This window comes from Schistocerca serialis, chromosome 6 (assembly GCF_023864345.2).
Source record: "Schistocerca serialis cubense isolate TAMUIC-IGC-003099 chromosome 6, iqSchSeri2.2, whole genome shotgun sequence".
In the NCBI taxonomy this organism is placed as follows: domain Eukaryota; kingdom Metazoa; phylum Arthropoda; class Insecta; order Orthoptera; family Acrididae; genus Schistocerca; species Schistocerca serialis.
Window position 1 is genome coordinate 145,155,472 of NC_064643.1, and position 25,327 is coordinate 145,180,798.

The 25,327-nt window shown below is 44.3% G+C and overlaps 1 protein-coding gene across 1 annotated transcript in view; it reads left to right on the forward strand.

Annotated features, from left to right (window-relative positions):
* Positions 1 to 25,327, forward strand: part of LOC126484696 (hemicentin-1) — a 1,211,236-nt gene that overhangs the window by 448,177 nt on the left and 737,732 nt on the right. Inside the window, exon 6 of the mRNA XM_050108292.1 lies at positions 15,340 to 15,507. Within this exon, the coding sequence (XP_049964249.1) occupies positions 15,340 to 15,507 (168 nt within the window). The remainder of the gene's footprint in view (positions 1 to 15,339; positions 15,508 to 25,327) is intronic.

The following is a 25,327-nucleotide window of genomic DNA, read 5'->3' on the forward strand; positions in this document are numbered from 1 at the left end:
TAAAAGGAATTCGTTTAACTTCGCTTACATGATGAATCAGTCTAATTTAAAAGTCGTAAATTCCACTAAATACGCGCAGGTGTTACAATTACAAATAACTTAAACTGGAAAGAACACACAGAAAATATTGTGGGGAAGGCTAACCAAAGGCTGCGTTTTATTGGCAGGACACCTAGAAAATGTAACAGACCTACTAAGGAGACTGCCTACACTACGCTTGTCCGTCCTCTTTTAGAATACTGCTGTGCGGTGTGGGATCCTTACCAGATAGCACTGACGAAGTACATCGAAAAAGTACAAAGAAAGGCAGCACGTTTTGTATTATCACGAAATATAGTAGAGAGTGTCACAGAAATGATACTGGAAATCATTAAAAGAAAGGCGTTTTTCGTTGCGACGGAGTCTTCTCACGGAATTCCAATCACCAGCTTTCTACTCCGAATGCGAAAATATTTTTTTTTACACCGACCTACATGGGGCGGAACGATCACCACGAAAGAACTTGCCCCCCTTCTAACAGCCGTGTATCGCAAGTCTCTAGAGGAACGGAAGGTTCCAAATGTCTTCAAGAAGGGTCGTCGAGCAGATGCACAAAACTATAGACCTATATCTCTGACGTCGATCTGTTGTAGAATTTTAGAACATGTTTTCTGCTCGCGTATCATGTCGTTTTTGGAAACCCAGAATCTACTCTGTAGGAATCAACATGGATTCCGGAAACAGCGATCGTGTTAGACCCAACTTGCGTTATTTGTTCATGAGGCCCAGAAAATATTAGGATCGGGCTCCCAGATAGATGCTATTTTCCTTGACTTCCGTAAGGCGTTCGATACAGTTCCGCACTGTCGCCTGATAAACAAAGTAAGAGCCTACGGAATATCAAAACAGCTGTGTGGCTGGATTGAAGAGTTTTTAGCAAACAGAACACAGCATGTTGTTATCAATGGAGAGACGTCTACAGACGTTGAAGTAACCCCTGGCGTGCCACAGGGGAGTGTTATGGGACCATTGCTTTTCACAATATATATAAATGACCTAGTAGATAGTGTCGGAAGTTCCATGCCGCAGATGATGCTGTAGTATACAGAGAAGTTGCAGCATTAGAAAATTGTAGCGAAATGCAGGAAGATCTGCAGCGGATAGGCACTTGGTGCAGGGAGTGGCAACTGACCCTTAACATAGACAAATGTAATGTATTGCGAATACATAGAAAGAAGGATGCTTTATTGTATGATTATATGATAGCGGAACAAACAGTGGTAGCAGTTACTTCTGTAAAATATCTGGGAGTATGCGTGCGGAACGATTTGAAGTGGAATGATCATATAAAATTAATTGTTGGTAAGGCGGGTACCAGGTTGAGATTCATTGGGAGAGTGCTTAGAAAATGTAGTCCATCAACAAAGGAGGTGGCTTACAAAACACTCGTTCGACCTATACTTGAGTATTGCTCATCAGTGTGGGATCCGTACCAGATCGGGTTGACGGAGGAGATAGAGAAGATCCAAAGAAGAGCGGCGCGTTTCGTCACAGGGTTATTTGGTAACCGTGATAGCGTTACGGAGATGTTTAGCAAACTCAAGTGGCAGACTCTGCAAGAGAGGCGCTCTGCATCGCGGTGTAGCTTGCTCGCCAGGTTGCGAGAGGGTGCGTTTCTGGATGAGGTATCGAATATATTGCTTCCCCCTACTTATACCTCCCGAGGAGATCACGAATGTAAAATTAGAGAGGCTCGAGCGCGCACGGAGGCTTTCAGACAGTCGTGCTTCCCGCGAACCATACGCGACTGGAACAGGAAAGGGAGGTAATGACAGTGGCACGTAAAGTGCCCTCCACCACACACCGTTGGGTGGTTTTCGGAGTATAAATGTAGATGTAGATGTAAAATAAGGAAAATCAGAGCTCGTACGGAAAGATATATGTGTTCATTCTTTCCGCGCGCTATACGAGATTGGAATAATAGATAATTGTGAAGGTGGTTCGATGAACCCTCTGCCAGGCACTTAAAAGTGATTTGCAGAGTATCCATGTAGATGTACATTTGGAAAACCATCGGGATGTGCATATGTCCATATGATGATTTTTGTTCAGAATCACTGACACTGTCAGCCCTCAAAGCATGTACCTTTGCTCCTGGTTTACTCTGTATTACGGAGATGTAATTGATTATAGAGATTATTGCGTCACGTACAACCATACAAAGGTACAGCGCATTATTAGAACACCATGGCTGTCGCCATAATAGTAGCTACTTGAACGGTATGGACGTACAGTGCAGGTTAAAATCTGTGCATCCGTCTCTTACGTATTCCACTATAAAATTGTGCTAATTCTGCATACACTTTGTAGAGTAAAAAAATAGTTCAAATGGCTCTGAGCACTATGGGACTTAACTTCTGAGGTCATCAGTCCCCTAGAACTTAGAACTACTTAAACTTAACTAACCTAAGGACATCACACACATCCATGCCCGAGGCAGGATTCGAGCCTGCGACCGTAGTTGTCGCGCGGTTCCAGACTGTAGCGCCTAGAACCTCTCGGCCACACCGGCCGGCCCTTGTAGAGTAAGGAAGCAACAATTTTAGGTAGGGAAAACCCCATGTGAACGCCTCTTACTGTTGCGATGTGTGCCATTGCTATTCATACGTGCGGATTCCGACCAAGTGCTGCCGATGGCGCGGTGTGTGAGCATGCAGCGGGAACCAAGGGTGCCGGGGTTTTTCTCTCCGGCTGTGGCTCACGAAGCTCTGATCGCGGATCCTTCTTCGCTGCAAGCAGTTTTCTGGGCGCTGAATAAATTGACAAAAGCTGCGGGCAGAGCTATCTGGGCGCTTCCATTCCGCGGAGCTGGCGAAGGCCGCGATTGCGCCGCGGACTAATGGCTCATCTGACGATCGGCAGGCCGGTTCCCTCACCCGCGCCAGCCGTTTAACACGGCGCCAATTTCCTGGCGCCCATTGTGCCAGCCGCCAGCCGCATCGATTCCTCGCCCGCAGCGGAAAGTCTTCCGTCAGAGGCGAGCGGGCTAGCGGCCGCCGCTATCTCGCCCTCGCCGCATTCCGAGCCGCTCTCCCCTCGCTTAATACGCCGCGCTGCCCGATACAGCTGTGCGCGCAGATGTCTGTCTCTGACGCCGCCGTACAAGGCCGCGCCTACATTTCCTCCTCTTTCTACTCCCAGATCACAGTCCCGCTCCAGCCTGCTGACAAGTGGCTGAAAAATGTAATTAACGTGCGGCGAGCAGATTCGCTGAGATGCGTGGCGCGTTTCTGCCATCTCCGCAACTACAGTCGAAGAATCCCGAGGAAAATGGCATGTTGTGCAGCCACACGCACTTGTAACTTGATGAACACGTCCAAAAGTAATGGAAAATCTGTCAAGTGTTTCCACTACAAACATTTCTCTCTCTCTCTCTCTCTCTCTCTCTCTCTCTCTCTCTCACTGCAATTCAGTTCCATTACTGAAGTATTCCTCACTTCCATGAGATCACAAGTAGATGTAATTAAACTTCATTTATGTGAACAAGTAAACTTCGAACATAAACAGTCTACTGTTTCTTATGCAATACGTCAAAAGAAAATAAACGTTCTCCAGAAATTCTTCTCGTAATACGAGTATGAAGGAAAAGTCCTCAATGGTGAGTGTTCATCGGAGGTGAGGGTATCATCTGGAGTGCCCCAGGGAAGTGTGGTAGGTCCGCTGTTCTTTTCTATCTACATAAATGATCTTTTGGATAGGGTGGGATAGCAATGTGCGGCTGTTAGCTGATGATGCTGTGGTGTACGGGAAGGTGTCGTCGTTGAGTGACTGTAGGAGGATACAAGTTGACTTGGACAGGATTTGTGATTGGTGTAAAGAATGGCAGCTAACTCTAAATATAGATAAATGTAAATTAATGCAGATGAATAGGAAAAAGAATCCTGTAATGTCTGAATACTCCATTAGTAGTGTAGCGCTTGACACAGTCACGTCGATTGAATATTTGGTCGTAACATTGCAGAGCGATATGAAGTGGGACAAGCATGTAATGGTAGTTGTGGGGAAGGCGGATAGTCGTCTTCGGTTCATTGGTAGAATTTTGGGAAGATGTTGTTCATCTGTAAAGGAGACCGTTTATAAAACACTAAAACGACCTATTCTTGAGTACTGCTCGAGCGTTTGGGATCCCTATCAGGTCGGATTGAGGGAGGACATAGAAGCAATTCAGAGGCGGGGTGCTAGATTTGTTACTGGTAGGTTTGATCATCACGCGAGTGTTACGGAAATGCTTCAGGAACACGGGTGGCAGTCTCTAGAGGAAAGGAGGCGCTCTTTTCGTGAATCGCTACTGAGGAAATTTAGAGAACCAGCATTTGAGGCTGACTGCAGTACAATTTTACTGCCCCCAACTAACATTTCGCGGAAAGACCACAAAGATAAGATAAGAGAGATTAGGGCTCGTACAGAGGCATATAGGCAGTCATTTGTCCCTCGTTCTGTTTGGGAGTGGAACAGGGAGAGAAGATGCTAGTTGTGGTACGAAGAACCCTCCGCCACGCACCGTATGGTGGACTGTGGAGTATGTATGTAGATGTAGTTCGTCACAAACACTTGTTCTTCAACGAAACGAAAATAGGTTCTTAAGACCGTAGATTACGTTCTGTTGTCGGATGAAAAGGTCTATTTTCAAAAGAAAATACGTATTCAAAGTTCTATCTCACGAACAAAACGACTTGTCCACGGTGCAGGACACCAAGGCTCGTAGCGTAGCTCGCGGGACCCCAGCCTCCGGGTGGCGAAGTTGACATCTTGTCCGAGGCGGTGTCCAAACGGTGATGGTACATCAGACGCTGGCTGGCGAAGACCGAACTGGCTCTGGCTAACTCCGCGTGGGCAGAAATACTTGCGCAGCGGAAAATTGCAGTTTTCCTATTGGCTATCGAAGTTGCGGCGGATTCAGCAAGAGGCGCATTTCCGGAGCGACCTCTGTTGCGCCCTCTGGTTGATCCTGGCCCTCTGAAGGCTTCAGTCCGATACCGCAGAAACCGGTCTACTCTGGGGTCGAGCTAACGATAGCCCTCAGAGTGTGGATGTATTGCGGGTTGGCGGCGTCGAAGGGGAAGCCAAGAGACTGGCCAATTACTCAATATTTCTTGTACAAGGTGACAGTAGTTATTGAACTATACGAAAAAGAACGTAAATTAGTTACAAACTGCGCCGTGCACACGCTATATTCAACATGTAAACGCCACGACAGGTATTCGGATTTAGGTTATGACATGTTCGATATGCCTGCCATCCTTGGCGATGATATGGCGCAGACGAATAGGTAAATTCTGCATGACCCGCTGATATGTCGGAACATCGATGCTGTCAAGGAGTGTCTTGTTTTCAGCGCTGCAACGGTTTTGGGGTTATTGTTGTACACCTTGTCTTTAATATAGCCCACAAAAAGGACTCGCATGAGTTCATATCCAAAGAATATGGCGGCTAATCGTGGCACATGCCGGTGGCCTCAGGGCACCCCAGTGCAAGGATGCGGTCCCCAAAGTACTTCTCCAAGACATCAAACACTCTGCGTCTACATCTACATCTATGCTCCGCAAGCCACGTGACGGTGTGCTTCGATGGGGTTGAACTCCGTCTTGTATGAACCACATCTTGTCGAAATCAGGTTCACTTTGGATACTGAGGATGAAATCATCTTCACGTACCGTTTGGTAGTCATCGTGCCATTAAGGAATATCGGACCGATCATTCCGTGACTGGCCGTTGCACACCACACAGTCACCCGTTGTTGGTTAAGAGACTTTTAGATCGTGAAATGAGGGTTCTCGGTCCCCAAAATGGCCCCATCCAAATGAAAGTGGTGTTCGTCGCTAAACCAAACCATACTAATTCCCATCATGACCCGCGGCCAACCATGCAGTTTGAACGTCCTACCGCAAACTGTTTAGAAGTTATGACGATTTTATTTCATATATTTCAATAATTGTCACCCTGTATATCTATGCTATCAATGGGCAAAGACGGACCAGTGGCAAAGACCACAGACTACGTAGGTTAAGTGGCTTAGCTACAAACGGAGGTAACTAACTCCTATGCAAACCTGCCATTCAAGTACGCCACTAGGGGAGCTACGAAAATGGCGGCATTATCAGCCGCAGAACAGGTGGAAGACAGTTGTTTTCGGGCAGCCACTTCAAGCAGATCGTCCCCAGTTATGCTAAGTTGCCCTCTTCTCACCGCCACTGCCGCTAAACTCTGCTTACAACGTCGCTCCCTTCCGTGAGTTTGCCGAATTCCTCTCTTCGTCCCGATGTACTGCTGCTGGACTTTGACTTTGCAAGAAGTTTTCGACTACAGGTGATATACTCTGAGACATTTCCTCAGGATATCTGTGCTGCCGTGTCCTAAGCCGTATGGAACACTCTCAATTTGCTCACATTGTTATCAAGTGCCACTGACTGCATCCTGCTATAGACGCTTTTACTTCTTTTATTTTCTGGATAAAAGGCTACAGTCATCGTGTGTAGTTTCTGTGCGGCGGACCTGCTTCAGTTCATCGCACTGTCAGGGACTTTTCCGTGGTGGGAACATTTTAGTGAGGTGCACGCAGCCTGATGATGCCAATTGAGGAGCTACTTGGGTGGGAAGTATTGCCTCCAAGGTGGCCGGCCGTTGTGACCGAGCGGTTCTAGGAGCTTCAGACTGGACCCGCGCGACCGCTACGGTCGCAGGTTCGAATCCTGCCTCGGGCATGTGTGTGTGTGATGTCCTTAGGTTAGTTAGGTTTAAGTAGTTCTACGTTCTACGGGACTGATGACCTCAGATGTTAAGTCCCATAGTGCTCAGAGCCATTTGAACCATTTTGAACCTCCAAAGTCTGGAAACTGCCAATGGCCAGGAGAGCTGTGTACCAACCTCATATACCTGCATATCGCGTCCGAATGATGCCACTGGAGAGGATGGCTCCGCGGCCGGTTGTTACTAAATTTTCCCGTTAGGGCCAATATGCGTATGTTTGAAAGCTGGTAAATGATGTAACTGTAAAAGTGTTTGTTTATTGTTATCACCTTGGCTGTTGGAGATTCCATATTGGTTTCCGGCAACCAGTGGTAGTGGTGGCTTTGATGTGTGGCTCTTCTCATAATCCATCTAAAGCTGTTGACGCCTACAATTTGGCTTAATAACCAGTGACTTCAACATGGCGTCAAATTCTTCCAGCACCTGTTGAATATAAATTTGTGAAAAGCCCTTGCAGGTAGCAGCACCTTCCAGAGACGTGCTGTTCGTGGGAACAGAACATGAAAATAAATTTAGTCTGCTCCTGCAGCTCACAGGCTGAAGGGCGTCAATGTTAAAACAATTTCGTGAGCTTCTGGAAGACCTCCCAGGCGTAGGGGCCACATCGTGTGCCCTCTGGAGCAGAGGTTTGTTTTAAAGGGTATAATCATTTCTGAAATCAGGAGTTGATGTTCTGGCTCAGTATAATACTCTTTTACACACAGGCAGTCTACTCCCTCGAGGAGAAGGTATTGTCTTTCATTTTCTGGGATCTCTGGTCTTCAGACTGGCATGGGGGGAAAAAATGCTTTCCTGCATCTCTTTCTATGTTGCACTGATCCCATAAACCGGTCCTTTCTTTTTGGTGAGGCTGTTCCATGCATTACTTTCCTCACCTATTCATTTTCGCATAGTATCTGTCCACTTAATTTGTAATATTCGTTGATAGCACAACATTTCAGGTATTTCCATTTCCTTTTATCTACGGATTTTTGATGATCAGTCCCGTAGTCCACTTACATGCAGTGATGTGTTCCAAGCGCACGTTTTAGGGAACTACCACTTCATTTCTTATCAATACTTGTTGTCGCGAGATATGTTAAGGAACGAAAAATAGTCACATGAAGTTGAATCCGAGAAGCTGTTTGGAAGTGGGACTATTTCGCAGACAACGTTATATTGCTGAAATGCACAGAGCTTGGAAGCAAAATGCCCTGCACTTCCATTTCCACACGAAAAAATTATTCAATTTTTTTTTATGGGACTCTCGAAGTGGTATGAGAATTCTGATAACAGGAAATTGTCGTATTGCTTTTTATTAGAATCTCCTAGTTCAACGAGAAATCTGAAAAGAAGGGTGTCTGTAGTCTCCATAAAAGCTCGCTTAGTCATTTAGCACAGCTATTCTTAGCAACGCATATGCTGCAATGCCATACATTTGACGCAAATAGTATTGATAAACGACAATTTAAAAAGAAATAAATAGTGATAAATAGTTAAGAATAGCTATCACTATGTGTTTTGATGAATGTAAGTACTGTTATATTCATCCTCGTCGTGTTAGTCCAGAATGGAGCTAAATGGGGTGTATGGCCTAACTTTCGGTAAATTGCGACGATATAAATTGTATCTTCACTGACGAGTTTTTATCAAATAGAGCAAAATAATCTATTTTCGTCAATGATTATTCAGTGGAATATCTTTCTTGTTTAATGTTCTACAGCTCTTTACTGTAATATTCAAGTGCCTTTGCATGTGACCAAAATGGAGGCTGTCTGTCGCAGCCAAAGGTGGCAACTATTCAATGACAAGTTCAGCGTAACTAAATAAAACAATTGTCAACAATAACAGTTGATTAATGTGAGATAATTATTTTGTCGTGAGCATTATAAACTGTCTTCATAAGTAATAAGAAATGTCCCTTTGTTGGTGAGTCTAAATTATTTAATGCAAAACTTTGTTCCATGACTACATTTACGTTTAAACAGAATTGTGATACAGGACACCTATTTCAATGGCCTTCCAGTATGAGAACCACAAATATGAAAAATATCTGAATCAGCCCTGGGAAGCCGAGGACATAAAAGTTAGTGAAAAGTTTAAATCCTTCTTTACACAGAATGGAAGCTATTGTTACATACAATGACGGCTTTTGCTTTCCGAATCAATATGTGTCAGATAGATTAGATTCTTTTTTCTTTGATTTGCTTCAGGTCAAAATTGGGAAATACACACCGTAAAATTATTTTGTGGTCAGAATAAAGGAATAAAATTGCTGTTAAACATTCGCGCAAATGTATTCACCACCACTCAAACAGCAACGAAATGACAGTGTAATAACCACGAAAACTGGAAAAATATACATATAAATGAAAATGGTAACTGAGAACGTTAAAAGAGTTCCCAAACTCGTTAAAATGTACATATTATCCCGATAGTCACGAGCGGTTCGTTACAATACTCTCAACAATATCACGACTAAAACGTTTCAGGAGATTCTGAACAGTGTTGAAGCATGTTTCTCTTTATGGCCAGCAGTGTATGTGATGAGAAGATTGCAGTCGACACAGTCCCCAACACTGATAAATTTAGTCACCGTCAGCTGTGCCTGACAGCAGAATCGTAATAACACAGGTCAACAGCTTGCAGTAATAGCTGGCACACTTGCCTGTTACCACCATTACTCAGTGCTTCCCTCCCGTTTTATTCCAGGCATGTGCGTCGTGATGGTACACGATATTATCCGTTTCTCTGCTGGAATTATATGAATGATGCTTCTGTAGCTATTTCTGTTTATTTGAAAGTAGGCTTTAAAATCAGCTGCAGTTACTAGGGACGACAGGAAAACGAGCAAATGCCTCAGATGACAAACTGGAGTGTGAGACATAACTATGACTGGAATGAAAATGAAAAACTTTCAGCTGGAAGGTATACCCAACAGAGTAGATGATACACTTTTAGGTGGAAGATATACCCAGCAGAGTAGGTGATAGACTGACCCAGGAAGTTCTATGCTGGGTGCCCACAGATAAGAAACGACCGACATGACGACTTAATGGAAAGACATTAGAAAAGATACAGGAACTACGTGGATTCGTGTTGCTGGAAAGGTTAACGTACGTGTTCATCCAGCAGTGGCTGTCACCTGAGTGATGATGATGATGATGATGATGATGATGACGTCCTCGGAATATGATGCAACTAAATGCCGTAACGGATGTGCTGGTTGTAAAACCACCGTGCAATGCATCAAACGACTATTCAATCAACCTACAAGAAACGCTGTAAAAAATGCACCGCTCTGATGTAAATGAATCACAACTTAGTATGATAACCTTATGAGGAAAGTCTACATTAGTAAAAAAAGAAGGGTCTGTTCAAAATGGTTCAAATGGCTCTGAGCACTATGGGACTTAACTTCTGAGGTCATCAGTCCCCTAGAACTTAGAACTACTTAAACCTAACTAACCTAAGGACATCACACACATCCATGCCCGAGGCAGGATTCGAACCTGTGACCGGAGCGGTCGCGCGGTTCCAGACTGTAGCGCCTAGAACCGCTCGGTCACAACGGTCGGCGAAGGGGCTGCAATACGAGGCTGTCCAAAGGTTTACGCATTGCTAAGATATTGCGCACGTTTGACCTCGATATTGTTTGTGTGTACATGAAGCCCTATGTCATACTCAACAAGCATTTCGGGACTACAACAAAATTGTCTAAATCTGGCACTGAGAGGATACCCAGGAAGAAACCTCGTTAGCAATCAAATTAACGAAAAACTAAAATTTTGTCGCACTTACATAAATTTTTCTTCTTCAGATCTACGAAGTACTAAATCGAGGTCGCGGGAAGACTTAAGATAGAGAAGTTAAGACTTCCTTACTGATTTTGGATCAGGAAGGTTGTATCTCGATAAGAGAAGAGATAAAAAGATCACAAGCCGGCCAAGTCTCCACTCAGTTTGTAACCATAGCAAATGCACCTTCCACTCCTCAAAGCGGCCACGTTTCAACATAACTAACGAACCAGTGCTGCGTGAGGTGCACTCTTATTGTGATAGTGATTGATAATGTAGGTTATTCGCAATGTAAAATGTGAATTTAGTTGTAGATTCTGCATGAAACGATCTTACAGAAAACATATCATGTATCTGATAAAACGATTTTACAACTTAGTGGCACTCATTCAGATTACTTTATGGAATGCTCCGGCTGTGCGATGAATTTGGGCTTATGGAAACTAGTTTGAAATATTGCACTGTTTTAGTGAGTAGGTGAAAAAAGTTTGAGGGCTCACTATTCGTTTTTGTATCTATTATTAGTTTGTTTAGGGAAAGAGGAGTTTAAAAATGAAGGAAGAGCACTCATTATGGAACATCAGCATAGGAGTCTAAATCATGACAAGAGCCAAATTATGCCTCTGAATTATTGCCAAGCAAATAAAAAGATACCCTAGAGATGCGAGGGGCTAGCTAATAAGGAAATTGAACTCTGTGAAGACGAAATGGCTGACGGAAGTGGTACGAATCAAGGACGTTGAAAGTGATGAAATTTACGGTACTGCATTTAATGTTTGGCAACGGCCTTGTCGCAGTGGATACACCGGATCCCGTCAGATCACCGAAGTTAAACGCTGTCGGGTGTGGCCGGCACTTGGATGGGTGACCATCCTGGCCGCCATGCGCTGTTGCCATTTTTCGGTATGCACTCGGCCTCATGATGCCAATTGAGCAGCTACTCGACCGAATAGTAGCGGCTCCGGTCACATAAAATCGTCATAACGACCGGGAGAGCGGTGGGCTGACCACACGCCCCTCCTATCCGCAACCTCAGCTGAGGATGATACGGCGGTCGGATGGTTCCGATGGGCCACTTGTGGCCTGAACGTGGAGTGCTATTTAATGTTTGAAATTCAACGTGTGAAAAGTTCTGGTAATCATTTGTTTCGCTCAGTTTCACCTCACTAATCGGGTTTTCGTGCGTGAACTTTCTGCTACTCCTGTGAATTATCATCCATAGCCTTAATCTTGTTACAAGAATTGTGTTGCCTGTTTTGTAGGAGCCTGTAGCGCCTGGCTGCACAGCTGCAACTCTGATCGCCACCAGTGCAATCTGTCGGTCGCAAAGTTATTTTATTCGAGCTGTATTGTTTTGTATTAGTGAACGTCATATGACCGCTTAACTCGCGATGCTTATAATTACAGCAATACAAGAAATGGAATCACATAAGGATGCATTTACACATTTTACTTTTTGTTTGCCAGCAAAACACGCCCTGCCCTTGGCCCCTCTGCCGGCCGCGGTGGTCTCGCGGTTAAGGCGCTCAGTCCGGAACCGCGCGACTGCTACGGTCGCAGGTTCGAATCCTGCCTCGGGCATGGATGTGTGTGATGTCCTTAGGTTAGTTAGGTTTAAGTAGTTCTAAGTTCTAGGGGACTGATGACCACAGAAGTTAAGTCCCATAGTGCTCAGAGCCATTTGAGCCATTTTTGAACCTTGGCCCCTCTCTCCATTACTTGCGTTCTATCACGTCCCTCTTTCTCTGCCTTTCTCTACCACGTCTTGTAGTGCACTAATGCCAGCACCTGCAGGTTTAGTCTACCTGCCTGTAATACGTCCTTGTTATTCTACTTTTCAGAAACGAAAATGAACTGGTTTTGTTCTGTTGTAGCTACTATTGTTTCACGGTGTACAAGTAATTTTTGGAAGTGTTCGTTTCCATATTACGTGAAAGACGTTTTGTAACGTATGTAAAATATGTAAAGTTATGTAAAATATGTAGAAACATTAACACCCTCACCCCATGTGCTTAAAAGAATCGAACACCCATGTGTACAAGCGCTTTTGACATTTGATTGCTTTACAAAATAGTTAATGAGTTAAATATTTGATGTGAAGCAAGCAAATCCTTTATGTTTCAAGGCGCATCTCAATGTTTTTGACGGCATATCACACCATAAGATATTTTGGAGGTACATTCGGTGGTACATGTCGATACTGTCTACGAAATCTGTTGCTAATAGAGTTGGTAGCAAAGAAGTAACAAATTAAAACTTTATAGTTGATGCTGAAGTATTAGTACACGAACAGCGAAAACGTAATAAGCGATAAACGTCTTTCCCTTGTTATTTTGTGGGGTCTGTCAGAAAGAAGAAATTTTGAAAGTGCTTGAAATTATTGATAGTCGCTAAGTGGTCTCATTCACATAGCTGGGTGAATATATTCTGGGTAATTTGGACGTCATGAGTTATACCATCGCAAGAGATATACATAGTTCCTAACTCCAGTACTTGACTTACTGTATAAATCTTAACATAAGAGGTGTGGCTATGAAATAACGGAACTACGGCTGTAAAACATTTTGTTTCGGAAACATACATATTTAGTTATTGTCACCTCCAGTATACTTCCCCCCCCTGTGTTCCTAAAACGCTGCACTCGCATTTTCCATTGATGGAATCAGTGCTGGAACTCTTCCTCTGTGCTGCTTTTTCTTTCACTGCTGAAATCTCGTTGCTTTCAGTGCAGATTTGACCTTGGGGAACAGCTAAAAGTCACATGGTGCTAGGTTAGACGAATAAGGGCGGTGGTTTAACACTGGAACGTTGTGCTTCGCTAGAAACCTCTTAACAGAGACTACGTTGTCCTGGTGCAGAACCCATCACATGTCTCGGAACGGTTTTTAATTTTCTCACAGAGCTGAGCAAGAACATTAAAGTAGTAATGTTGATTAATAGTTTGACCTTCAGGAACCCAGTGAAGATACACAATTCCATGAAAATTGGAAAAAAAATCTTTATCGCTTTGAATTTTGGTCTTCTCATTCGAGCGTTTTTCGCTTTCGGAGAACTTGGGCTTTTCCAAAGCATGGATTGGCGCTTAGTTTCTGGATCATAAGTGAAACACAAAGATTCGTCGCGAGTTATCACTGTTTCCAATACATTATTCAAAGCGTCAGTACAAACATTTTGACGAGCTTATTTTTGTTCGACTGAGGGAATTTCCGACACCAGTTTCGCATACACTTTTCTCATGTAAAACTGGTTGTGTAAAATTTGCTTTACACATTCTCGTCAATTCCAGCAGTTTCAGCAATCGATCGAATACTCAACCGAATCAGAGTATCTATTTTTTCAATATTTTCATCGGTTCTTGATGTTGAAGAGCGCCCCAGGTGTCTTCTCAGCGTCTTGGGAACTTTTGAACCGCCCAGAAACTCGCGTACGTGATAAACAGTCTTCGCCATACACTTCTTTTAGTAAAAGGTAGGTTTCAGTAAAAGTTTTTCCAAGTTTCATGTCTAACTTCACCACAATTCGTTGCTCTATGATTATAATTTATCGTTTTTTTTCGGAAAAAGAAAATAACAGCTCAGGAGCAAATGAAGGCCACGACACGGCCACTCTGATTTGTCTACAGACACCGGAGATGCCTTATTCGACTGAGAACCCTTCACGCTTCACGGCTATTGGTCGTGCAGCTTTGTCTCATGCGTTTTTACTCTGTTATAGTATTAATCCTATTATTTTATAGCTCCGCCTGGTAGTTCTTAATAAGTATATTATGAAAGCATTTCAGATTTTTAGATTTACTGTTTCACAGAAGGCAGATTTGAAAAATTCTGCTATAGCTTTCAACATATTTGAAACAAAATTTATAGTTCAAAATTACTGCCCAAATTTGCCTGCTTAGCCACTTCAAGTCATCGTTTACGTGTGTTCGTATGTATATAGCATTAAGAGATCTTACCGTGTCATAAAAGGAACAGGACATCAGCGACTACTTGAGCAGCGTCGGAGTTTCGTAAACCATACTAAAATGCTTCATTCCGCTGTAATTGCACATTTCTATGTTCGCAACTCGTGGTCTCGCGGTAGCGTTCTCGCTTCCCGAGCACGGGGTCCCGGGTTCGATTCCCGGCGGGGTCAGGGATTTTGGCCTGCCTCGAGATGACTGGGTGTTGTTGTGTCATCATCATCATTCATCCCCATTACAGTTGGAGGAAGGCAACGGCAAACCACCTCCACTAGGACCTTGACTAGTACTGCGGTGCGGATCTCCCACATCGTTCCCTACACTCTGTCAAGGAGTATGGGACATCATCATCATCAGATTTAATAATGTGAAATACTGTGAAATAATGTGAAACGCTGAAAATCAAATTCTTGTCGACCCCGGAAGACGTTAGACAAATGGTTCAAATGGCTCTGAGCACTATGGGACTCAACTGCTGAGGTCATTAGTCCCCTAGAACTTAGAACTAGTTAAACCTAACTAACCTAAGGACATCACACACATCCGTGCCCGAGGCAGGATTCGAACCTGCGACCGTAGCGGTCTCGCGGTTCCAGACTGCAGCGCCAGAACCGCGCGGCCACTTCGGCCGGCAGACGTTAGACAGGCGACCATAAACAGGAATGGGTAACCGTTGTTGGCATTTATTGTTATAGATTCCTGGTTAGATGTGTGTGAGAGGGCCTTAGGTTCCAAATTTAGCAGGATAAATAAATAAACTATACTTGTAACACAATTTGTGGAGACTGTGGACTGAGGAGAGCGATTCTTGTGTTGCAGTCAAGCCTGAGTACGTGAAGGCGATGCTGCGCAACGGCACGGAGCTGCCCGACGGACGAGAGATCGGGCCGTACACGGAGGGCGACGAACTGACGCTGGTGTGCGAGTCTGGCGGCGGGAAGCCCATCCCGGCCGTCTCCTGGTGGAACGGCACACAGCGCATCCCAGGTCAGTCTCCTCTCTACCAGCTCGCTCTGTTCATCCACGAGACCCAGGAGGTGCTACAAGGGACGTTCAGCAAGTCATGCAACACTTTTTTTGCTGAAAGTAGATTGTTTTTTTTTTTTCAGGATTTTAGTACACCATATCATTCCCTACATTTTTGGCTACAAAACTCTTATTTTTCAACATAACGCCCGTTCAGTGTGACGGCCTGACCTATCTTACTGGCTGGGCCTGTGTGCCGCCTGGCTACCATTCTACTGGTTGAAGTCGGAGCCTGTGACGATGTTCGATAAAAAATTGCCACGATCAGCCTCGTAACGCACAAACAATCCCGCACAGACGGTCCTCCCTTGATTTTTGTGGTCTTTCATGAGTTGGCGAGAAACCCATCAGACACACACCTTAGTACCCCTGGTGGTGGGCGAGTGTGTTAGTACTACCAACAGATATATTCAGTTTAGCAGCGAGGTTTCTGATCGTTATCCGTCTCTCACCTCGAATGAGAGCGTCCGCACGTTTCACAGCCGGCACGCAGTTTGCGCGACCTTATTGCGATGATGACAGGATGACTCACTGTGCTTTTGTTCACTGCCAAGTCTCCTCCGACATTCTGCAGACACCTTGAATATGTGAGATGTTCTGGCTTTGCATTAAGAAAACTCAAGTGACAACTGTCTGCTAGGATCGTACATCTTATCGGAAATTCATGAAACTATAGGGGCTGATGTTGGTATATTCCACGATATCCCACAACAAATTCTGCATTTTTTCAACCGAAATTGACAAAAAAAGTGTTGCATTACTTATTGAACGTCCCTCGTTGTACTTAATAACCATGTTCAGGAGAATGTCCTGTTCCTTGACTTTCCGAACGCGTTCGGTGCTGTCGCCTGATGAACAAAACAAGAGCGTACAGAAAATTGGATGATGGTTGTGACAGGATTGAATAGTTCCTAGCTACTAGTACACATCATATCATTCATAATTGACAAGGAGATCACACGACACTCAGATTTTTGTATATCTGGTTATTTATGATACGTGACGTTCAGAATTCGAATATCACTCAACCACAGCAGTTCGATACAATTCTCAAATTTCTGAAGAAAGTCGACTCAGAAGTTTTCCGAGCTTCTTTACCACCCTATAGCAAGATCATTTCTTTACCGGGTCTCGTGTGACTGTGGTAAACTGCTTGCCTCCCACATGAATGGTCTGGGGTCGATTCCTGACCGCGGCAAATTTTAAAACAAAGTTGCATGTTCTGCGAGCATTTGTGTGAAGAGTAAAATACATAGAGATGAAAAATATATAATATGTTATGTTTTTTAAAACAGTCCTTATTAAGAATCTTTTATAAAAGATCGCAAATTAACCATTTATATTTGCAATGCAAACTTGATTTTTGCGGGCAATGTGTAATTAGAAATATGGAGACGTTCATTTTTCATAAAAATTACAAATAAATATGTGGTAATTAGCATATATCTGATGAATATTACATTGAAATGACGAGAGCTCGTCCTCGCAACTCAGAGATAGAAAAGGTTAATATGATTTTAGTAAACTGCAGGAGCATCCGAGGAAAGATCACGGAATTAGTATTGCATATAGAAGTGAACAGCAAGGAAATCCTAATCACAGAATTAGTATCGCATATAGAAGTGAACAGCAAGGAAATCCTAAGTTGACGTTGGAATATTTATGTTAATGGTTGGTTCGTGTAGTGGTGGCGGCGTATTTATTGCAGTGAAGAACAGGATAATATCTAGTGAGGTTATCATGGATTCCGAATGTGCATTGATCTGGTGAAGTTAAGCATCAAAGATCAGTCCAAACTGGACATCGGATGATTTAATAGACCGCCTGGGTCAGGAGATGTAGCGGTGTACCATTCCAGAGAGAACATGCAGAATATCACTAATAACTTCCCTGTTCACGCCGTTCTAGTAGACCGTGACTTCAGTTTACCAGGTATAGATGGGGAGAGCTGGTTCCAGGGACAGGGATTCGCGTGACATTATTCTGTCTTGTCCGAAAATAAGTTCGAGTACAAGAGGACACTATCAGTGAGTGTAAGGCAGTGACTGCATCTAAGACTACGTCTATTATAAGGACTATTAAGAAACGTGAGGAAATATTTTTTCTTAGCAAGAAGGACAGGAACTGCTGACAAGGGAACCTCCCCATCGCACCCCCCTCAGATTTAGTTATAAGTTGGCACAGTGGATAGGCCTTGAAAAACTGAACACAGATCAATCGAGAAAACAGGAAGAAGTTGCGTGGAACTATGAAAAAATAAGCAAAATATACAAACTGAGTAGTGTATGTGCTAGATAGGCAACATCAAGGCTAGTGTGAGCTCTGCAGCGCCGTGGTCCCTTGGTTAGAGTGAGCAGCTGCTGAACGAGAGGTCCTTCGTTCAAGTCTTCCCTCGAGCGGAAAGTTTACATTCTTTATTTTCGCAAAGTTATGATCTGCCCGTTCGTTCATTGACGTCTCTGTTCACTGTAATAAGTTTAGTGTCTGTGTTTTGCAACAGCACCGCAAAACCGTGCGATTAGTAGGCGAAAGGACGTGCCTCTCCAATGGGAACCGAAAACATTTGATCGCAAGGTCATAGGTCGACCGATTCCTCCACAGGAAAACACATCTGATATATTCTATACGACACTGGTGACGGCATGTGCGTCACACGACAGGAATATGTTGTCGACCCACCTAACTTGTACACTTGGCGAATGGGTAAAAACATTCTTCTACCTTGTCCGATTTAGGTTTTCTTGTGGATGTGATAATCACTCCCAAAAAAGTGATCGCATTGGACGGACAGATAATAATTGTCTGAATCCTAGATGTTGCCTATGTTGCTCATGGACTACTCAGTTTGTATATTTTACTTATTTTTTTCATAGTTCCACACAACTTCTTCCTGTTTGCTCGATTGATCTGTGTTCAGTTTTTCAAGGCCTATCCACTGTGCCAACTTATAAATAAATATGAGGGGGGTGCGATAGGGGGGTTCCCTTGTGAGTGGCTGCGCGGAGTGGTCGCGTCAGGAACCGCTGAGTAGCTGCGCGGAGTGGTCGCGTGGTTAGAGCGCGGACCCTCCCGCCGGAGGTTCGAGTCCTCCTTTGGCCATGGGTGTGTGTGTTGTCCTTCGCGTAAGTTAGTTTAACTATTGTGTTAGGCTAGGGACCGATGGCCTTAGCAATTTGGTCCCTTAGGAATTCACAAACATTTGAACATAACTGCTGGGTAGCTGAGTAGTGAACATCAAATATTCAGTGCTGCCGACGAAGATTTGAAAAACAAATGGAAAAAAATTCAAAAGACTCGTTCAATATACCCTAGAAAAGTACGTTCCGAGCAAGCTTTTAAGGGATAGGAAAGACCCACCGTGGTTTAGTAACCGTGTTAGAAACCTGCTATGTAAACAAAGAGAAATTCATCGTAGATTAAAGAGAAGTCAAAACCTAGGTGAAAACAAAATCTGAACGAAGCGAAAAAAAGCATTAAACGACATTGAATGTAAAATTCTATTAACCGATCGGACTGAAACCACTAAGAGGTTTGGGTCTTACGTAAAATTAGAAAGCGGACACAAATCATCGATTCAGTCATTCAGGAACCATTCTGACACCGAAAAAATTCTGAATTAGGGCTTCCGAAATTGTTTCAAAGTGTAAGATCGTATTACGGTTCCCTCCTTTCAGTCATCGTACGAATATCGAAATGGCAGATATTGAGATAAGTGATCGCGGAATAGGAAAGCAACTGAAATCGCGTTGTAGTGGAAATGCATCCGAGTCAGATGAGATATCTGTACGATGCTACAGAAATTATGCGAAAGAACCTGCGTCCCTACCAGCAGCAGTTTATCGTAGGTCGTTGGAGAATGAAGGGTAACTAGCGACTTGGAAAAGAATGCAGGACATTCCCGTTTTCAGTCTGGGTAGTAGGACAGAGGCACATGATAGACCTATATCGCTGATCCGAATCTGTTGTAGAATTTTGGAACATGCTTTATGCTCACGTATTATGACGTTTCCTGAGAAGGAAACTCTCCTCCATACAGTCAACACGGATTCCACGAACAGAGATCTTGAGAAACTCAGCTCGCTCTGTCCTCACTCAGTTCCTCCGTGAGATTCAAAGTGCTGAAGATACCAGCGCTCAGTCTGATGCCATGTTCGTAGACTACGGGAAGGCTTTTGACCCTATCCCGTACTGCCGTTTAATGAAAAAAATACTCGTTTACTGAGTGTCGGACCAGATTTGTGTCTGGATTCAAGACTTCCTCCCAGAGGGAACTCGACATGTAGCTCTTAACGGAATAAAACCGACAGATATAAAGGTAATTTCAGGCGTACCACAAGGAAGTTGTGTTAGTACCGTTCCGTTTATATAGGATGTAACAGAAAATATTGTAGGCTCCAAAAGACTATTTGTAGACGATGTTGTCGTCTACAGGAAGATAGTAACGCCAGATGACTGTAGCTATGACCAAAAGGATGTGCAGATGTTTGATGAATGGTCTAAGAACAGGCAGCTGACACTGAATGTAACACGTTGCCCATGTATAGGAGAAATAGAAGAAGATATCCACTATTATAGAATTACACTATTGATGACAAGTTGCTGGAATCAGTATTTCCGGTAAAATGTTTTGGAGTAACCAGCCGGAGCAACTTTAAGTGGTATGACAACATAGAACAAATAGTAGGAAAAGCTGTTACTGGACTGATATGCATACGAGGAGTCTTAAAGGAAACGTAATTCATCGATTAAAGAAGTGGCTTACAAAACATTTGTTCGGCCGATTCTTGAGTATTGGTAATCGCTCTGGAGTCCTTACCATATAGGACTGCCAGAACAACTAGAGAAGATACAACGAAGAGCGCTGCATTTTTTCACGGGTTCCTTTAGTCTGCTCGACAGCGTTGCAGAAGTGCTCAACGAACTTCAGTGGGAGACGCAACGACAAAGGCTTGTGTATCACGGAGTGGCTTACAGTTGAAATTCCGAGAAAATACGTTCCGGCAAAAGTCGGAAAACATATTTCTTCTTCCCACGTACGTCTCAGGAAATGACCACAACGAGAAAATCCGAGAAGTTAGAGCTGATACAGAGATGTACCCACACTCATTCTTCCCACGCTCCATTCGGGAATGGAACAAGGAAGTGGGGGTCAGATAGTTGTACGAAAACTACCCTCCGCCACGCACCTTGACGTGACTTGCGGAGGATTGGTTGTAGATGTAGATTATTGAAACTAAAAGGAAAAAACGAAAAAAATTACGAGCGAATCGAGACTCGAAGCAACGATTACTTTTTTCGAAGACTACTGGATTTCTTTTCAGCTTTATCTGTTTTACGCTTCACGGAAATGCTCCTAGAATACTTTCTTGCACTAGCCAAGAATCGACGCGAGGTCGTCCACGTGGCACACGAACACTCTACGACAGAGTCACGCTGCCTGTCGAAAAAGACCACCTTGCTTTTGGATAGTAAAGACAGTTGGAAAACTTAAAACTCAATTTTCTAGAGAATTTTTTAGGGTTGCATTGAACTGCTTTGGGATATTGATATTTGAGTTCTGTGCTTCATGTACCATAAAAACACTACTGGCCATTAAAATTGCTACACCAAGAAGAAATGCAGATGATAAACGGGTATTCATTGGACAAAGATATTATACTAAAACTGACATGTGATTACATTTTCACGCAATTTGGGTGCAGAGATCCTGAGAAATCAGTCCCCAGAACAACCACCTCTGGCCGTAGTAACGGCCTTGATACACCTACGCATTGAGTCAAACAGAGCTTGGATGGCGTGTACAGCTACAGTTGCCCATGCAGGTTCAACACGATACCACACTTCATCAAGAGTAGTGACTGGCGTATTGTGACGAGCCAGTTGCTCGGCCACCATTGACCAGACGTTTTCAGTTGGTGGGAGATCTGGAGAATGTGCTGGCCAGGGCAGCAGTCGAACTTTTTCTGTATCCAGAAAGGCCCGTACAGGACCTGCAACATGCGGTCGTGCATTATCCTGCTGAAATGTAGGGTTTCGCAGGGATCGAATGAAGGGTAGAGCCACGGGCCGTAACACATCTGAAATGCAACGTCCACTATTCAGAGTGCCATCAATGCGAACAAGTGACCGAGAAGTGTAACCAGTGGTACCCCATACCATCACGCCGGGTGATTACGCCAGTATGGCGATGACAAATACACGCTTTCAATGTCCGTTCACCGCGATGTCGCCAAACACGGATGCGACCATCATGACGCTGTAAAGAGAACCTGGATTCATCCGAAAAAATGACGTTTTGCCTTTCGTGCACCCAGGTTCGTCGTTAAGTACACCATCGCAGGCGCTCCTGTCTGTGATGCAGCGTCAAGGGTAACCGCAGCCATGGTCTCCGAGCTGATAATCGATGCTGCTGCAAACGTCGTCGAACTGTTCGTGCAGCTGGTTGTTGTCTCGCAAAAGTTCCATCTGTTGACTCAGGGATCGAGACGTGGCTGCACGATCCGTTACAGCCATGCGGGTAAGATGTCTGTCATCTCGACTGCTAGTGATACGAGGCCGTTGGGATCCAGCACGGCGTTCCGTATAACCCTCCTGAACGCACCCATTCCATATTCTGCTAACAGTCGTTCGATCTCGACCAACGCGAGCAGCAATGTCGCGGTACGATAAACCGCAATCGCGATACGCTACAATCCGATCTTTATAAAAGTCGGAAACGTGACGGTACGCATTTCTCCTGCTTACACGAGGCATCACAACAACATTTCACCAGGCAACGCCGGTCAACTGCTGTTTGTGTATGAGAAATCGGTTGGAAACTTTCCTCATGTCAGCACGTTGTAGGTGTCGCCACCGGCGCCAACCTTGTGTGAATGCTCTGAAAAGCTAATCATTTGCATATCACAGCATCTTCTTGCTTCGGTTAAATTTCGCGTCTGTAGCACGTCATCTTCGTGGTGTAGCAATTTTAATGGGCAATAGTGTATAAAAAATCTCTAAAATTTGATTGCTGTGTGTCCTCCTTGTGTGACACACATCTACAGGCGTTCAAGTTGCTTCGGACGTGCCTCAAGAGTGTGTTGAAGGATCACTGGTATTCGCGATGTGCATAAATGCACAGAATACGTGAATGATATAGTGGATAATGTGGAAAGCTCCTCGAGGCTCTTCCCGGATGACGCTACTGTACACTGATATACAGGATGGAGAATAGCATCCTCATTATACGATCAAAGAAGGATAGGCAACTTCGAATCGAGCAAAACTTTCGAAATAAGCACAGGTTTGAAATTTACCGTCATGGAGTTTCGCTTTCTTCATGGCTTGTTCATTATACGGATCGACTAGCGCCGTGGATGCAATACAGCCCTGTCTCACTTCCTTCTCAAGCATTGCTTTTCTCTCATGTGGTTCAATTCTTACAATTGCGATTCAACTTGTAGATTACCTTCCCGTCACACGACAACGCGGTTAAATTTAGAATTTCAAAGAGTGTGTTCCAGGCAACACTGTCAAAAACGTTCTCTACATCTATAAGTAGTGTAAAGTGGATTTTTCATTATTCATTCGTGGGCCAGTATTGTCTCGCGCGTTCCTATGTTTCTCCAGAACCCAAATTGAACTTCTCTGAGTTCGGCTGCTACAACTTTTTTCACCCATCTAATTCAAGCTAATAATATTGATATTCTGCCACCATGATTTATGACTTCCTTTAATTTCACGAAAGGTCTAATATTTCTGTACACTTGCCGTGGCACACGCTTTGGAAAAAAATGACACTGTCCACGAAGAAGAAGCGGATCATTGTTTTAAAAACAATCACATGACGAGTTGAGAATGCACTTTGAAATGCTCAGGTCATTGTATCGTAAAAAAGTAAATATTAAAAGCACTTATCAGCCACTTAATCATCTTCTTATCTGGTCTAGATCACTCTGGTGCAGATCACGCTCGATGTCTTGTGAAATTATTTGGTCCTCTGCGAACAACACGGTGTTTATCCAGTTATCTGGTGCTGCTTTAATGCCTAGTTTGATATTGATTTTTCTGTTGCATAACTTTTCCTCGTCAAACTTGGTTTAAAATTCCTCCAGGTACATATTCCAATACGAACATTGCTCCACGTAATGTTTTATTGGAAGAGTTGTCGTCCACAAACCGTGTTCAATACTGCTGACGATACGTAGAAGAATATCAGAACAAGTAGGTGATCTCCTCTACAGTGTCTTAGCTGTCGCTACAGCGGAGTTGTGGTACCTGATTCCCTCCTATATATAGCCCTGTCACGTCGAAACACAGCGACGCGACAAATCGGTAAAGGCTAGAGGTTACGGTCCAGCCCTCGCATTCCGGGAGACCTGCTGTAGAGGACGAGCCGGCACTTAGAGGAACACGAACAGACGGCAAGCGTCCGGTGAGGATCAGGCAGTGGCGAAGGCGGTCAGCCGAGATGGGCAGCCGACGGCGGTCGAGCCGTTTGCGGAAGGGCGGCATCGGCGACGACCAAGTTGTCCCTGCCCCGCGCCGCATTCCTGCTCGCAAGTTGGCCGCCGCGCCCTCTCAAGAAATTTCATTAACGGCCAGCATCGAACGCCGCCGCCCCCTATATATCGGGAGCACCTAATTCAGGCCCCGGCAGCATTACCGCGTGCCGGCATTCCTTCGCTCCTTGCAGCGCGCCACCTCCTAGACCCCATCTGGCTCCGTCTGTGGGATCGCCGAGGTGAGTTGAGCCTGGCAGCGCCGCCGTTGTGCGGTTGGACTACTGAACAATACAAGGAACACGAAAATGTGACGATGCCTGCCTGCAGTGTTTAGTACACCTTCTTCCACCTTATATCCATTGGACACGGCAGCAGCAGGAATAATAGAAATAAAGAAATATTTTTGTGCGTGTACAGTATAACAGAAAGAATAAATAATTATAAATGTTATTGAATTGCAAATATATAGAATACGAAATTTAGCATACATAACTGCTACCTTGGTCACCAATAGTGGCTCTGACGCAGCTGAGCATCGAGTCGAGCTGAGCTTGAATCAGGTGCATCATTCCATACTGCTCCAACTCTCGGTTCTGTTGGGCATGGCCGGCCCAAGTGGCCGAGCGGTTCTAGGTGCTACAGTCCGGAACCGCGCGAACGCTACGGTCGCAGGTTCGAATCCTGCCTCGGGCATGGATGTGTGTGATGTCCTTAGGTTAGGTAGGTTTAATTAGTTCTAAGTTCTAGGAGACTGATGACCTGAGCAGTTAAGTCCCAAAGTGCTCAGAGACATTTGAACCATTTTTTTTTGTTGGGCATGTTTTCTTCCCTGGTGTCCGGAAGTACACTTAACAGTATAGCTATACATCATAGGCATTAGAAATAACATTAATTTCAGTTTAAATTTATTGTACACTTTGTACATTCACGCGCTCAAAACAGTTCATTAATCACAACTTTTCACGCTGGATCCTTTGTGCCTTACATAACTGGATACCCTCTTCTTGCAGAAACCCGTCAATACCGACGTAGTCCGTTGTGATCCGCTGTCGAAACAGGTCAGTCACAGACTTAGGTTAGGGAATTCCTACTCTGATCAAGGCGTTAAGAAACTTGCGGCTTTATCTGTCATAGCGTGAACACCCTAGTATTACACGGTTGAGGTCTGTAATCAAACCTGGGTGGAGTTCGCAATACGGAGGTGGCTGGACTTCCATCCTATAAAGATGTGAAGGATAACAGCCCTGACCAAGGCACGCTATAGTAGTGGTATGACGTCACCAGTGAGACTTCTACCC